The sequence below is a fragment of the Mustela nivalis genome, assembly GCF_964662115.1.
Source record: "Mustela nivalis genome assembly, chromosome: 1".
NCBI classification, from domain to species: Eukaryota; Metazoa; Chordata; class Mammalia; order Carnivora; family Mustelidae; genus Mustela; species Mustela nivalis.
Genome location: NC_139020.1, coordinates 82210946 through 82228036, shown reverse-complemented (window position 1 = coordinate 82228036; position 17091 = coordinate 82210946). Strand labels below are relative to the sequence as shown.

The 17091-nt window shown below is 49.1% G+C and overlaps 1 protein-coding gene across 1 annotated transcript in view; it reads left to right on the top strand.

The window, feature by feature from the left end:
• The first annotated feature begins 439 nt into the window (after window positions 1-439).
• RARRES1 (retinoic acid receptor responder 1) overlaps window positions 440-17091 on the top strand; it is a 61919-nt gene continuing 45267 nt past the window's right edge. The window contains exons 1-2 of the mRNA XM_082687487.1: window positions 440-870; window positions 15706-15768. Coding sequence (XP_082543613.1) covers window positions 589-870; window positions 15706-15768 — 345 coding nt within the window. The 5' untranslated portion in view covers window positions 440-588. The remainder of the gene's footprint in view (window positions 871-15705; window positions 15769-17091) is intronic.

Genomic DNA, 17091 nt, shown 5'->3' with positions numbered 1-17091 from the left:
TGTCCCACTCCCAACTTCATTGTGCCACAGGGGACACCCCCCCCCCCCATCAATGTTGGCTGCGTCCTGCCCCCTTATCCGCGGTCCCCAATTTCATAGTCTGGGAAACCGAAGTTCCAAGCCTTGGAGAACCGAAGCAGGTTCGCTCTAAAACCCAAAGGATTTCGAAATCGAAGCAACGGCAGAGAGCAGCCGGGTCCCCGACTGCGCTGGGGGCGCGGCGCAGGGTGGTGGCGGGCAAGCTGCGCTCCCTCGCAGGAGAGTCTCCGCTGCCCTCCCCCGCTCCCGACCCCGGTCCCTCTGCCAGCGCAGCCTGGGCCAGACGCTCCGGCCCCGCGCCGCAAAGGCGCCGCCGCGTCGGGGCTTCGAGCCCGCGCAGCTGGGGCCCAGGCAGAGTGGGGCGGGGCGGAGGGGCCCCGGGGTCGGAGGAAGCGCTGAGAGGGCGCGGCCGAGCGAGGACCCAGGCTCCGGGCAGCGGGCCGCCCCGGGGGCGGAGGGGAGGAGCCCGTCGCGGCCTTATTTCCTCGAGCGCCGGCACAGCCCGCTGGGAACCCGCTCGGTCGAACGCCGCACCTGCAGCCCGCGTCCATGCCGCCCCGCCGGCAACCGCCGCCCGCGTCTGGGCCCTGGGGCTCGCGCCCCGCCGTCCTGCTGCTCGCGCCGCTGCTGCTGCTGCTCGCCCTGCAAGGGGTAGCGGCGGCACCCGCGGGGGCCGAGGGACCAGAGGACTCCCCCGGGCTCCAGGACGCGGAGTTCCCGAGCGGACTCCTGCAGCAGGCGGCGCGCGCGGCGCTGCACTTCTTCAACTTCCGTGCGGGCTCGCCCAGCGCCCTGCGAGTGCTGGCCGCCGTGCTGGAGGGCCGCGCCACGGTGAGTGCCCGGGTGACACGGCGGCTCAGCGCGTGGGCAGGACACCTGTGTGCGCGCGCGCCCGTCCGCCCCGCGGAGTACGACGCTGGGGGAGATGGGGCGAGGGCCTCGGCGGCTCCGGAGTGGTCAAGCGGTGCAGCGGCCCCTGGTTGCGCAGAGTCCACAGGGAGCCGGCTGGCTCGTTCGCCGTTTCTGAGGCCGTAGATTTTTCACAGGGCAGCTCCCATTGCTGGGAAAGAGGTGCGTGGGGAAACTGAGGAGCGGGCCCCAACGGCGAGGCTTGATCTTGTCTGGGAGTATCCAGAGGTGCTTGCCAAAGGGGTGGTCACTGCGAGACCCACCTGGCTCCAGCAGAGATCCTGGGCGGGATTTTTAAAATCTGTGCCAGTTCCCCTGCAGACCGGGGACGCACTGTCTCTTAACAGCAGGCGACGCTGCTAGGGCTTCCGAGTGGTGTGGTTGGAATTGGTGCGTTGGCAGGGGGCGGGCAGGAACCTTCCTAATGCTGGCTTCTGGTTTAATGGGAGTGAACCAGAGCTGCTTTCCATGTGAATGGAATGAGTGAGAATTTGGCTGCTCCTGGTTTGATTTCCAGGCACTGGCTGTTGGACCCTTACTTCTTTGTGTCTGTGGAGCTACTTTGCTTTCTTCATCAAATAGAAGTTTGCAGAGTTACAGAACTCCACTCAGTCTGTCCCCAAAGTAGCGACGCTCTTTCCAGTAATCCCCAAATACCCCACAAAGCCTGCAGACTCGGTCTCATAAAATCTAGAATTGAGTGTGGAGTGTAAATACATAGAGTTTTAAATAGAGGCAGTAGGATTTTTGTTCTAGACTTGGTGTCAGATACAGGGGTGGGGAAGGCCTTTTGGAAGCAGTGTCTCTTGCTCAAAGACTTAATCCTGTACCTCAGGTGGTTAAATTTATTGATGGATGAAATAAAATTTTTTCTTAGAAAAAGGCATCCTACTCTTCTCCCCTGTTTTAACAATCCTTGCTTTCTCATGGAGAAAAGAAGTTCAGTGTTACTAGTTCATCAGAGAAGTGAAGAAACAGAGCTTGAGAACTTTCTATCAAAGTAGGAGAGTAATTGCCTCCTAGAGCCCAAAGAGAGAGTGCATGAAGATTTGCTCCCTCATTATTCCCTACAGAAAAGTCAGTTTTCAAGTACTGGGAATTCTTTTCTTCCTTTCAAGGCCATAAAAAACTAAATAATAATACTTTGCTTTTTTTTTTATGTGTTTAGTCATCCCCTTGAAAGAAAATTAAGTACTTGGTGTCTTTCACGAGATAACTAAACTCTCTCGAAACCCAAGTGCATTCAGTAAAAATTCTCCGTCTCTTCCACAAGGAGCTCAGTCAGTGTTTTTCATCTGTAATAGTATAGTGTTCCTGAACTCTAAAGTAATTCTCCTTTGACCAAAAAAGGAGTGGGGGGTGCTCGCTTCAGCAGCACATATACAAAAAAGGGGTAGGGCAATAAGTCAATAAATTAGAGGCAGATATGCATGGGTGGGCAGGGATGGGGAGGAGAGTGGTAATTAATACGTAGAAGAATTCAGGGTATTGACTCTAAGAAAAGATAACTTCCTTTTGTCATTTGGTTTACCTTTACATTTCTTCTGAAAATGGTTATAAATGTTTTTAAATCAAGGAGCCAGGAAAGAGAGCTCACTGACTTTCAGGGTCAAGAATCTCTTAAGAGTGAAGGGGTTTCAGTTTTTCTGCAGGTATTCAGTGAACTTTTTTTCTCCATTCCTCTACCATCTTCAAACATCACCACTAAATGAGGACCCACCTTCAGGGATGATCAAGGCGGAAATAATCCATGTTCTGCCAAACACCTAGGTGTTTTTAAGAATTCCGTAAGAGGATGGAAGTACCAATTGTAAAATATAAAAATGTGAGTTACCATTATACTATCTGAGGGGTGATCCATTTATCCATGAGTTATTTCTTGAGCACTTACTATGTGCCTGGCACTGGGCTGGATATTATGGCCCCAGTTCAGATTGGGGTGGGGTTGATGGGAAAGCCTCTTTGAGATTCATTCAGTTTTGAAGAATTCTCTTGGCCACCTGAGTGAGGAGCACAGATATCACCTGTGTGAACCTTGCAATGTAGTGGCTTAAGGAATTTCTGCTCTACTTCCAAGAACAGTCATAGATTGACAAGAAGTGAAAAATGGTACATCCCCCAAATGGGTCTGCATTCTTTATTAAATTGGTGCATTTCCAGAGTGAGTGATCAGTTGCTACACAATGTTTGTCACTCATCCAGGACTGCCCCTAGGGTGAACAGGGGCCTGGGTGTGTGTGTGTGAAAAGTAGCGCTCCTAGGGAGCCCTCTTCACCCTAAGGGTCTGTGCAACCCTTTGTAAGGTGAGAGGCTGAAGCCAAGTCAGGGGTTTTCAAAGTAATGGCCCACTAGTGGGTTAGGAAATCAAGCTGGTCGGTTGCAGACGCTTTGTGGTTTGTTCGTTTATTTTTAACAAAATTTGTTGGAATACAAACTATTAGAATGCTTTGCAAATGTAAGAGTAAATTGTACCTAAAATGCATTTCAAATATATATTTATGAACTAGTTCGCTATGAAGAATGCAGTTCTTGCTGTGGGTTTTAGCCAAAAAGATTTTGAAAACCTACGAACCAAGTGATATTTAAGACCTCTTCCAGCCCTGAGGGATTTGATTTCTTGGTGTGCAAGAATCTCTCGTTTTAGAAACCCTATCGCCCTCTTGTGGTGAAATCCAGTAATAGCTGTGATGGTCAACGTAGCTAAGTTTTGAAAAGAAATCAGTGATACAGCTGCAGAAAGAGCCAAGTGTTTTGCTTTGTTTTGTTCTGTTCTGTTTACTAAATTATAGAGAGATTGCAGACCACAGTTTGTGTTCCCTCACTTTCCTATCTGGTGCCGTCTTTCTTCTGGCTTTGCCCCCCACATAGCATGTGGCACAGCCTCATGACCCACAGTGCGGGGTGGTGAGAGGTGCTGGGTGACGCTGATATCCAGGGTCTCCTAGACTAGCTCCTTCCTCCCTTAAGAGGCTGCTCCTTACACTGAGATGGGTCTTAGCAAGTCCTGAGACCACTGCCCCTAGGAGATGAGAGGCCAGCCCTTACCTTGGCATTTAGAGATCCGTGTGTGCACGTACTTCATGAGGAAAGCAGCCCACTCAGCAATCCGCTGCTGTTTGGGGATTGGTCACTTCAGGTGAATGTCCGCTTCACTCCTTGGCTTCTGTGTCTGGGGAAGGGAGGTTATGCCCATACCTCACAATGCTTCAATTTAAATTAAAAGCAATAAATGTAAATGTATCACCTATTTGGGGTATAGGGCCAAGGCCATTTCATTGTCACCCCTTGCAGTTTTTCTAGAGTAAACTCAGCCTTTATGGATCATCTCATTCCTCTTTTGGTTTACTTACAGTGCAGGGAGCACTTGCAAAGAATACAAAGTACAATCCTCTACTTTTACCCTTTTATCTTCCTGCTCAGCCTTGACTCATCCACACCCAATTCAATAGCAAGAGTTTTAGAGACTTAATCAGATTCTTCTACAAATTTAACTTGGATTTTGTGGACATTATATTTATTTTATTTTAATTTATTTTATTTTATTTTTTGCTCCCAGTCTTCACAGTTTATGTGACAGTTTGCATGCAGTTAGGGAATAGGTACCCCTGGCAGGAGCGGGTTTGGGAGCAGAACAATGTCAGGCCTCAGGCCACCGTCGGGGCAGACAGGCTGGGCTACTGCGGGCACCCACCCATGTGTCTGACAGCTGAACAGAGCCTGTCCACTGAGCCACAGGCTTTTAGGAAAGCACTTACTCTGCTAAGGAAAACCTTCTTCCTCTATCGCTGCCCAATCTTTACTTTCACTCAAGGAAGCCTCCTAGCTGCTTTTATAATCATCACAGAGCAGGGGTGGGATTTGCACGATGAACATGGTGTCTCTCTGTGTGCCCTCCCATAACCCTGGGGATGGAACCTAACCCTAGAGCCCAAAACAGACACTCTCTCCTTGCCTCCCAGGCATTGCTCGTGCTGTAAAGGCACAGGTGCACCCAAGGTCTGTGCCCAGCCTTCCACCCCCGCACCCGTCTGGTCCGCAAAACCCTAACTGCAGAGTCTGGGCCTAGCACGGGATGGGAAAATTCCACCTGTCCCTGACGATAAGCTTAGGCCTTGGCCTCCTTGGCACTTAACACCACTCACCCAAGCCAGCTGCACCCAGATGAGCTAGGAAGTAGGAATGCTTCTGACCTCCTTGTAATAAATTGTTTTGAACCACAAACCTTTTTTTTTTTTTTTTTTTAAACGAGCCCACAACACTTTTCCACTTGTCTTGCCACGTGTGGTGTCCTAGCCAGGGTTGTGTGTGATCACAGATTATGAGCAGTGGCCCCGACTAAAGCTCACTGGTGGAGGAGGGTTGTGAATCTAACCGCCAGGACTCTGGCTTAGTTGCACACTCTTCCTGGAACAGCCTAGGTGGTTCTGTTAGAGATGGACTATTAATACTCAGCCCTGGCATGGAATCAGTGAGGCTGGATGTTAAATGCACACAATAGCTCCCAGTCCAACCTGCCCTTTGATCTCTGTCTCTGGACAATGAGTCACTCGAGAGATTTCTCCTTACATATGCAGCCTTGGCACTTATTTGCCTTTGAGATGGTGCCCCCGTTGGAGAGGTTTTTCAGAGCTTGTCCCACAGGAGTGGCTGGGGATGGTAGCCGTAGCAAGTCTCCACCCGAGGTTACATCTTGAGGTTGGTCAGCACGTCTCTACCCAGTAAAGTCAAGTTGTCAAAGGGGGTCTTGTACCATAGCTGTGTGTGGGATGGACATAAAACCACGGTGGTCCCCAAAGACCTTCCTGCTCGGAGCACAACAGTAAGAATCGCTACCATCTGTAATTAGTTCCACTGCTGTACACAACAAGTTGCCACAAACTTTATAGATTAAAAGACCCTAGAGGTTTATTCTCTTACAAGTCCAGAAGTCAGTAGTCCAAAGGAATCTAAATCAGGGTTTGAAAGGGCTGCCTTTCTTCCAGAGGCTCGAGGGGGGGAATCTGTTTCTCGCCTTCAGGTTTCTGCTTTGGTATCCATCTTCCATGTTCAAAGCCAAGAGCACAACATCTGGATGCAACACTACTATATCCTCCTTAAAAGGACTCTTGTAAACACATTGGTTAAGGCCACTGGGATAATCCAGGCTCTCTGCCAAGTTTGAGGCCCCTCAGTCCTCACGTTGGTGAAGTTCCCTTTGCCATATTAAGTAACGTATTTATAGATCTCAGGGATTAGGACGTGGGCATCGCTGAGGGCTGTTACTCAGCCTACCTCACCCAGTTTCTGGGCTGGCTCTGGGCTCATGCAAGTACTCCCCACAATGCCCAACACGTGACTGGACCCACGAAATAGCACCTCTCACTCACGCTTCTTGTCTGGCCCATCTCCACCACCTTGGTAATGTCCTTGCCTCCAGACACGTCTGTCCTCAACACGCTGTCTTGGTACCTGATTGGGGACTGCCTTGTGCTCGCTCCTCAACAGGACCATGTCTGTTTCTATCCTGCGGAAGACCTCAGACCTCCTTGTTCCTCCATTCCTCTGACATCGGGCCCTGTGAGGAAGAAATACTAAATATTAATGTTTGTTCAGTGAAAATAAAGGTACCTGGAAGGGTGCTGGGGCCATGGGGCATCTGGAACCCAAGCTGGGCCTGGCCCAGCCCTTCTAGAGGGATGAGAGAGACTCAGCTAGGTTACTTACCTAGTAACTAGGTTACTTACCTAGTAACCCTCTCATAACCAGTCTTGTCCAATGAGCCCCACCCTGAGCTAGAGAGGAAGCGGAGGGTAACACGGCCTCTGGCCATTTCCGTCTTAATTTCTTTCCAACGGTCAAGAACTTGGAATCAGAGTTGGCTATACACTCTGTGTCTTTCTGTCTACTGGTACTTAACCTAATAAAGCAGAGTGTCCACGTGCAAAGGTCTCTTTGGACCGCATGGGATGGAGCCTGAGAAGGTCACGAACTTTCATTCAGTAGACTGTTTACTTTATCTGGCATTGCCCAAGAGAAGAAAATGTAGTATGATAATTCCCAGGTATAATGGAACACACTGGAGCTCTGTCCAGAACATAAGAACAGCACAGCAATTTTCATCCACAAATGATTCATTTACTTCTCTGCCACTGAGCCTGACTCATAAAGTCAACCTTCCAGAATGAAAATGTTTGATTTTACTGAAATGGCAGGACATTTATGTTTTCTTACTAAATGTGAAGGCTGGAGGGGACATTTAAAAGCTGAGTCTGTCAGGCCAGCGGGGCCCAGTGTGTGTGGGAAGGGAGATGAGAATCACCCCGGAACTCGATGCCCGCGGGAGTTGTCCCCGCCACCCACCCCCTCAACCTGAAAGCATGAAGCTGGAAGTTGTCACCACGAGTTCTCAGGCAAGATGAAGGGACTGTGCTGAGCAACCATCCACGAAGACAGGAAAAGCAAGGACCGTGTTTCCCCCTGAGCACAGGGTTTTCTTTCTGTAGATTAGCTTTTGGCAAAATCGTGTCTTTGGAAACTCTCAAAGTCACAGCATTTCCATGGTCTCCCTGTGGCAGCCGACAGCAAGCCTTCTTGGGGACGCCATTTCTGCTCTTTCATCGGCTCCAGGTTTTTGAGTGAGTGTAAAGGAGATGTTAGGTTTCTAAAATGAAATAAACATCTATTCTCTATCCCTCATTAAGGTCCTCAGGTTTATTTCCAATATTCACACCGATATTTCCGTGACTTGACTTTAAACAAACACTGTATTGTATCTAATGTAAGTATAGTCCAGACATTTGCTGGGAGAAGAATCTTTGATCCGTTGACATGAAAACAAACCTTTATGTTTTATAGTAAATGGGTTTGTACTAAAAGTAAGCCATGACTTTGCAGAGTTTTAACTTCTTTTTTAAAATTACATTTAATTTTTAGAAGATTTTATTCATTTATTTTAGAGTGTGCATGAGCAGGGGCAGAGGGAGAGAGAGAGAGACAGAGTGAGAGAATCCTCAAGCAGACTCCCCACTGAGCCTAGAGCCCGAATCGGGGCTTGATTCCATGACCCTGAGATCACGATATGAGGTGAAATCAAGAGTTGATTGCTCAACTGACTGAGCACCCAGGCGCCCCCGTTTTAACTTCTTTATAACTTCTATATAAAATGTCTTCTTTAACTTCTATATAAAATGTCTTTACCTGGCAAAGTAGTTCCCCATGTAATAGGAAGCAAGGAGTGAATTTTCGTCAGCATTTTCTGTATTTGAACGGTTTTGGTCCAGAGTGCTGCCTTCAGGTGCCCCGGCTTGCGCAAGAGCCTGTCCTGTGCTGTCATGGAGTTTACTGGTTGGGCTCCCTGAAGCAGAGGGTACCTTAACCTTCTGAGGCCCCATGACCTAATGGCCAGGGACACCATTTCAACCAGACTTTGAGCTACATTCCTCCATTTCGTCCTCAAGAAAGACTTGGGCCCTCAGAATTGTTGTGTCCTCCGTCTCTCGGTCATCTATATGCTGGTGACTGTCACGGTCACTGGAGCTACTTGTCACCTCTGCCCCTCCCTCAGAACTTCAACGGTTCCACTCAGCACCTCGAGAGAAGGTCTCAAATGGTAATCCCCAGACCAGCGGCAGCAGAGCCACCTGGCACACCTTAAAATGCTGATCCCCTGGGCCGTCCCCTGGTGCTGACCCCACACTCCGGAGGGGCGCCCCATCACACTGGGTTTTAGCTGGCTCTCCAGGAGATACTGTTGCCGCTTAAGTTGGAGAGTCACCACTCTAGAATAAAGTCTCTGTAAGAGGCCTTCTCTAATCTGGCCCCAATCCACCATCTTAACCTTCACTCCAAGTATATCCGTCCATTAACTTGCCGACTTCCCAGCCTGGCTGCTCACCTCCATGCTGGGGCTCACACTCCCTCCCTTGTGCCAGGCTCCTTGCCCTTTCTCTCGACTTCTCCCAGTCCCAGGTCTCCCCAGAGATTTCCTCACCTGCGCCGGCTCCTATTCCCCTATATACCTTACCTGAAATGGCGCATCCTGGGCTTCTTATAAAAGCTCAGATCATCTTCACTTACGCACTGGTTGGGGGTTGTTGTGTCCTCAGAGAAGATGCACTGAAGTCCTAACCCATGCACCTGTGCACCTGACCTTCCCTGGAAATACAGTCTCTGTGGGTATAATCAGATTAAGATGAGGCCATGCTGAATTAGGGCACCGAATCCAAGGACGGATGTCCTTAGAGGAAGACCACATGAGAGAAAGATACTGTTTAGAGACAGAGCCGAGGGGTGCCTGGGTGGCTCAGTGGGTTAGGCCTCTGCCTTTGGCTCAGGTCAGGATCTCTGCTTTCTGGGATCGAGCCCCGCATTGGGCTTTCTTTTCTGCTCAGTAGGGAGCCTGCTTCCCCGCCTCTCTCTGCCTGCTTTTCTGCCTGCTAAGTGATCTCTCTCTCTGCCAAATAAATAAAATCCTAAAAATAAATAAATATATAAATACAGAGCTGAGACTGAAATGCTGCAGCTGTGAGCTGAGGAGAAGTCAAGGACTTCTGGCTGCCACCGGGAACCAGGGAGAGGCAAGGAGGGATTCTGCCCAGACCCCAGAGGGGGCACAGCCCTGACAACACCTTGATTTTGAGCTGTGGCCTTCAAAGCTTTGAGAGTATCCATTTCTGTGGAGGCAGCCAATTTGTGGTACTTTGCTATGGCTGCCCTAGGAAAATGACACACATGCCCGGCCCTGTCCTTCCAGAAGGTTCTGGTGGTCTTGTCTGTAGGAACCATGGTTGTAAACACCGTCTGTCTCCCTCCCTTTCCTCTAGCCCCTCAGGCACACATTCAAGAGCTTTCTTTCCACCCTCTCTTAGAGGTTGCTGGCCCGGTTCAGCTTCTGTGCCATGTGGGGGCAGAGCAGCGGTCAGAAGCTGGACGTTATTGCTTACTAGCTCTTGACTGTGGGTGGTTGACTCCATTTCTTCATCCTTAAAATGGAGAAATGACTGTATCTACCCGAAATGGCTCTTGGGATGTGTGAACACACAGGTGGTGTAGAACCCCAAGGAGCATGTAGTGAGAGCCTGTTATATGCAACCTGCCTTTATCATTTTTTCTTTCCCCATGGCTAGCAGGATGCCCTACGTACAAGCATGCAGTCAGTGCTCGAGACCGATTGGCTAAGGATTTGAGGAGCATGTCTCTTACCCTCTCCCCCAGAATGTAGTCTACCGAGTCCAGTCCTCCTTCGTACACTTTCCTTTGAACACTTTCTCAAACAGGACTTTAAGATTTTTGTTTTTTAATTTTGCACAGAGAGAGAGAGATCACAAATAGGCAGAGAGGCAGCAGAGAGAGAGGGGAAAGCTGGCTCCCTGCTGAGCAGAGAGCCCAGTGTGGGACTCGATCCCAGGACCCTGAGATCATGACCTGAGCCAAAGGCAGAGTCCTTAACCCACTGAGCCACCCAGGCGCCCCTCAAACAGGACTTTAAAAGCAGTCTGTTTGCCTCCCTACTGCAAGGGAAGCCCAAAATCTAAGTGCTGCTCCTTCCCCTAAGAGCAAGTTGTGAGGCTCGGCATGTGAAAAGTGCACATGGGAGGGGGCTGTCTTTCCTCGTGGCCAGTGGGGGCAAAACCAAGAAACCTGGAAAACAAGACAGATTAGATTATAATCCACATCATTAGTGGTCCCTGATTGTAAAGCAGTTTTTTCTAGGCTACAGCCCATAAATCCTCTTTTATACATAATTAAAAAGAAATCTGTAGCAAAGAACTGCTAATTCATCCCTTCAGGTTATGCATTCACACAGTCATTTGCTTTGTTCGTGGACTTTCCCTTTATACAAAGGGCCAATATTCTGGAAAATATTAGAACAGCAGGTAGTGTCTCTTGCTGTGTTTGAAGAAACAGGTAAGACTCCTAAATCTGTCTCCCACTTGGACAGTTTAGCAGTGGGGGAGGGGATGGTGGGGGGGAAGGAAGGGCATAAGCACCATGACCAGCTATATTCCAGGAACGCTCCTTCCCTCAGGGAAGCCGGAACTGTTGTCATCTTTCCCAGAAGTAAACTCTTTAAAAAAAAAAAAATACCTATTTAGCTTTTTTTTCTTTATAATAGCTATGAATGGACAGATTAGCTTTGCCCCGTGCAGCTGAGGCAAGCCAAGAGCCAGCTGTGGAGGGAGGATCACCCGATGGGGAGAGTTGGGCTCCTTCCGATGGGGTGAGGACATCCATGCTCAGCTACTTCGGACTTAGCATTTTTAAATGACTTTCTATCTTTTTTAAAGGCCTGTTCATGGGCTCTCCGTCTTGGGTCCAAAGCTGAGGGAGAACCACACCTCATTTCGGGAGCCGTTTTTGTCTTTGGTCCACGGAGGCTCCTTCTACAATTTGTTCTTGTATCCCCGTTCCCCCACCTTCCATGGGCCACCATCAAAAAAGTCAGATGTGAATTCATCTGTTTGTCTGTATTCTTACAAAAGATATTGTTGGGTTTGTGTGTAAATTTTTATTTAGACAATTTTTTGTAACTGGTTTTATGCTGTACATACGTTTCTGTTTTCACTCTCAGAATTTCGGATCCATGTACATTGCTGTATGTCAGCTAGTTTGCTCCCTGTGGCCCCGAAATGGCACTCTGTGGCCGGTACCCCCATTTTACTGCCCACCCTCCGGGGATGGACACCAGAGTGCCTCCAGCTCCCCCTTACACATATGGTGCCTCGAGGAACCTCCTGCTGTGAGACCCCAGGAACCAGCGTCCCAGTTCCTGTGGGCTGTGAACCAGAGGTGGGTTAGCTAGCTTGCAGGGCATGTGTAAGCATGATGTGGCCAGGCCAGCCAGACTGTCCCCGAGCCAGTCTACATCAGACTTCTCTCGGTCAGCCCCCACACCCGTCCCTCAGGTAGCCCTAGCCACTTTCTAATGTATTGCCAGTGATGTTACGGAGATACCTCAAGGCTTGTTTAATTTGCATTTCTCTGATTACTCATGAGTTTGAACTGGCCTCCAGAGCTCTGTTAGCATAGTTAGGACATGTGGGGTGCTCAGAGCAGTCCCCTGCACAGACCCACTAGGGTAGCTGTTGTTCTCTAAATACAAGCATTGTTGAAATGATGGTTGGTGTACTAATGTCCTAATATAAAGCTTACATTCTAGTGGTTATTTCTGCTCTTGAATTACATTCAGTGTTTGCCTTCTACTGTGGCCCTCCTATCTGCCCACCGTGTATTTCTCTCCATTTCCACCATCCCCACCTTGGTTCATCCACGACCCTCTGCTCTCCTCCTGTAGTCTCTGTGCCCCGTGCTCACTCTGGACACCTCCTTGCTCCAGCTCCAGCTCGCCACACTCCAGGACAAGGATCTTTTAAAATCTCTTCTGTCTCTCCTGGCTTCCTGTTTCTCTGCCGATAAAATCCTCACCATAGCCTGTGGGGTGGCCCCTCCTCATCCTGGCTCCCTGCCCTCTGGCCCCAGTGGCAGCTCCTCGGGGAACTTCCGCCCCACCGTTGCTTCCCCCGTGGGATGACTGGCCTGGACTGCTTCCTCTGCCCTAGTCAATTCCCTCTTAATCTTCACAGTTCCATGTAGAGGTCACTTCCCCAATCCTGAGACTAGATCAGTCCTCCAGGTATCCTTTCATAGCTCTTAAGTCATCTATAATCACATGGTCAGTTCCAAAGGGATCTCTTTGAAGTCCTTCTCCTGCTACACCCCCGCACCGCCGCACTGCGCTGAGGGCCCAGGGTACCACTGCGTTGTCGCCCCATGTTCTAGCACCTAGCACTGCACTCCGAGCTCCTGCGGTGGGTGTCCAACAGAGGCCTCTTTACTGCAGAACAGTTGTAATCAAAGAGAGCCAGAGGGCAACACAGCCCTGCAACGGCCAGGGGGCACGAGACACTCACTCTGTCCCCGATGGAGCCCAGGCTGGCTAGAGACACTCACTCTGTCCCCGATGGAGCCCAGGCTGGCTACCGGGCTTATCTCCGGAGGAGCAGCAAAGTGGCCCCCCAGGAGCTGTGACTCACGCCAGGAAGGAGGAAGAGGCCCTTGTGGGAGATAAAAGCTCTGCTCTTGGTAACTGATAAAGTGCAACCAAAAATACAAAAATCTTATTTTGGACCAAATGTAGATGCTTTTAAGAGTGCCTGATTAAAATAAGGAAATCAAATCAGCAAGGCAGATAACTCTTCAGAAGGCCAGACTCCATTCTGACTCAGCTCACAGCCTTTGTTAATCGAGTTCTGTTTGTTTCCCTACACAGAGTACTGTACTGATACCTCCTTTTTCCTCTGTGTGTTTTCAAAAAACTGTTTTCAAATACTATCTTAAGTAGGTCATTTAAAATATGCACAGTTTTATCAAGGATGAGGAAGACTTTTGTTAATCCTTTCCTGTGGCAAATAATCACCACCCCCCATGCATTACTGATAACGAAGTTTGATGGTCCCTGAGCCTCCAATTGAAGGCCCACTTGGTGGGGGTGGGGGAGCTGGAAGTGGGTGTAAGTGAAGGTCCCGCATGTAGCAGGTGAAGAGGGCCCAGGGCTGGCACGATCAGCGTTTCAAGGTTTAGAACCTGCTGGCAAGCGGAGGGGCTGCCTTCTCCGAGTTCTAGTTCGTGGTGGGTCCCACCGTGGTGTGAGAGTCAAGGGCAGCAAGCCCACCATTCCTCACGTTCCTTTAACTTGGGAAGTGAAGACCCCAAAGTAGAGAAGTCTTGGAGAGAGGGGCCATGGACCGCCTTATCCTGTGACTTCCATACAGATCTCAGACCCATCCACCACTCACCAGGAGCTTCAGGTGCAAGTAAACCAAACAAAGCAACCTTGAGTCCATGTTACCATTCTTCCCTAGCCTGGAACTTGAGCCAAACTCTAATTTCCAGCATGGTTTTTTCTCGCCCTCAGGTCTCTAGATTTTCCTAATGATAAAAATAGTGAAGTATATTGATCTTTTACCCTGTCCCTGTCTAAGCCCTTTTAATGCCCTATCTTATTCTTGACAACACCCTAAGTACTGTAGTTATGTTTGCTGGGAACTTCCTCCCTGAGTTCAGGATGAAGTTCAAAGTCCTCTTCATTTGGGGGGGGGGGGAGGCTTTCCAGGACCTTGTGCCCGTCTCCCCATACAGCCTTTTTTCTGGCTTCATTGCCTCCCCTGGAATGGCATTCCCTACTATTCCCACACCCTTGGCCAGCCAGTACCTGCTCCTCAAAGAACCAGTTCAGGCCTCCCTACGCTTAGCGCCCTGCACACACACAGCTTTCCGCCACACTCATGAGCACGCTATGTCTCCAGTGACTTGCCTGTTGCCACAGTAGCAGTGGGTTTCTGGTAAGGCTGGACTGCATGTTCTGTTTCTCTTCATCCCATACCTCACGCTGTGCTTGGCAGGGTAGGTGGCAAACACGGAATGAGGAAGAAGTCAGACTTGTGTGTGTGAATTCTGTACATTGAAGTCTGTGTTTCAACTTACACCAGAACTTTTTCTTTTTTTTTTTCTTTTCTTTTATTTTTTTTTTTAATTATTTATTTATTTGACAGTCACAAGTAGGCAGAGAGGCAGGCAGAGAGAGAGGAGGAAGCAGGCTCCCTGCTGAGCAGAGAGCCCAATGGGGGGCTCTATCCCAGGACCCTGGGATCATGACCTGAGCCTAAGGCAGAGGCTTTAAGCCAATGAGCCACCCAGGTGCCCCCAGAACTTTTTCAAAATTGAAAATGAGTCCGAAGCAGATTGCCCCTGCGCTCTGCTCTGGGGGCTTCCCCACCCCTAACACAGTGACATCTGTATGTTCACATGTTTCAATAGTCTTTATGTAAATAATTGCCAGAGCATCCTATGCCTCCGTTCTCTAGCTTTCCAGGATTATTTAGGGATCTAAAATAGGAATGGATGATATCTGGCATATTTAAAATAACTATCCTGTTTGATGGTTGTGTTTCCGGGCTGAGATTCAAAGGAAATCGGTATTTCCAGCGTCTTACTTGATGGCAAATGGGATGAAGTCCTTCTAAACAGTTAAAATTGCCTCAGTGATATGACTTTGTCAAGTCTAAAACCGTGCCTCGGAGTCGATGACAAGTTGAAAAGGCTGCATGTGCATTTCCGGAGTTCAGAAATATACCCGCTGATGAAGCCACCTGGGAGGGAGAGGCATACGGTCTTCAGTGTCTGTACTCCATCCTATCCCAGACCTCCAGCCTCAGGGGAAGGTCCCCTCTGCCTGCAGGGTCTGGGGTTGCGTTGGAGCTGAGGCATCCTCCTGGGGCACCTTAGTGAAAGTAGCCACTTCTGCCCACACCCCCTTCTTCATTTACCACCATCTAAAAACCCATTATCCATAATGGGGTGCACCATTGTGCCATCTTCCCTGTTGACCATAGCCGCAAGGAGCATGAGGGCTCCCCCTGGCTGGCATCTGAATGCATGAATGCATATCCCTCCCTCTGCCGCACCCCACCCCCACCCCCGTGTTAGGGCAGAGAGAGGCACTCCCTCCCAGCCTGACCTTTACACATCCTGTCTCACAAAGCCAACCAGCCCCCACTATACAACCATTTTCCCTCCTCAACCCCCTTTTGTGAGTAGATGTCACACTAGCAAGCAGAGTATCATGACTGGAGCAAAATTTGAACTCTTTTCCCCTTGTAAAACATGATTTTATTCTGGTATAAATGCTAGGGCTACTGTTTGCATGCCCTGCTATCCCAGGGCATGCAATTGATTCTTCAATAGCTTCTACTAGGCTAAGATTCCATTCCTCTGTTTCAGGTTAATCCAAAGAAGGGATGTCAGGTGGACCTGGTGTTTACCACAGATCACTATAACCCAGAGGTAAGCTGCCACATTGTTGAAGAATCCAGTTAGCAGCTCCTGTGGATTTATTTTTTTAAAAAGGTGAAAGTCTGAATGTATAGTGACCTGGAGGTTAGCTTCTGGTTTGGGTTTTTTTTTTAATGCTTTGTTTTGTGTTCTCAAGAATTAAAGAGCAGAGCTAACAGGAACCCACGATCAAACGCCTTCAACTCCATGGCCTTATGCAAGACTGCATTTAAAACAGTCCCAGAGCCACCATCCCCTCCTTCCTTTGCCCCTGGGAGGGAATTTCACAGTTCCTTTGGTACCCCCTTCTCACACCTCTAAATGCTTAGAATGACTCACTCCCAAATGTCAACCTGTTCCTCTCCCTGTCAGCTCTTGACATTTTCTTAGCAGGCCAGCTTCGCATGAGGCCAATTCCACGAGCTCCCATACAGAAGTATTCTCTAAAACACAGAGCAATGTATGCCGCAGGCATTATTAATGTCTCTAGAATCCTGACCAAGTCAGGCCATGGTTTGCCAAGTTTCCTTTACCTGATCTTAAGAAGAGAGTAAACAGAAGACTCATACCCAAATTAGAAACAGATGAGCGGCCATGTGCTGGGCTGAGCTGGGAGTCAGCAGTGGGAACTTGGGTGGACAGACCAGCCCAGATGCTGTCTGCATGGTGCTGATTCAAAGCAGGCAGCATCCCATTCAAGTGTCTCAGGGGGCAGAGCTTCCAAAGGGAAGGCATGACCCCAGGCCCCCAGCCCACAGGGAGGCTTCTGGAAGAATGCCTACCAGTACATAGAAATAAATTCTAACCACATAGCTGTGTATTCTGACTTTGCTGCTCTGCTTAAGAGCTAAACATCTTCTTAAAGCATGAGGAAGACCGCTTTGATTTCTAGGTTTGCAAACTGTAAGTGTTAGATTAAAGGTAAAGGGAAAACAGATTTTGTTGACCAACAATGTTTCTGGGAAGAGCGCAGCTAGCTAGTTGAAATGCTCCGTTTCAGGGGATGAGGAGAGTGCTTTGCTTTGATTCTGTGGAGCTGTTTCGGGGTGGGAGGGGAGGAAAAGGAAGGAAAATGAAAGGAGACAATACCCGGTTTCTTTTTTCTTTCCTGGAAACAGCTTAGACATCAAAAGAGATTATGTGCCAGCTCTCTCTTCTGCCTTTGATAAGCCTCTTCCGGGATGCCCCCTTCACCTTTCTTCCATGTTGTGGCCGATAATTAGGATTTTAAGGCACTACTGAAATCTCCTCTCATTCCAAGTAGCACTCACGGAAGGCTCTCCCATTGTAAAGCATAGTTCAGTTTTTTTGAGTTAGTGCTAGAAATGGACTTAC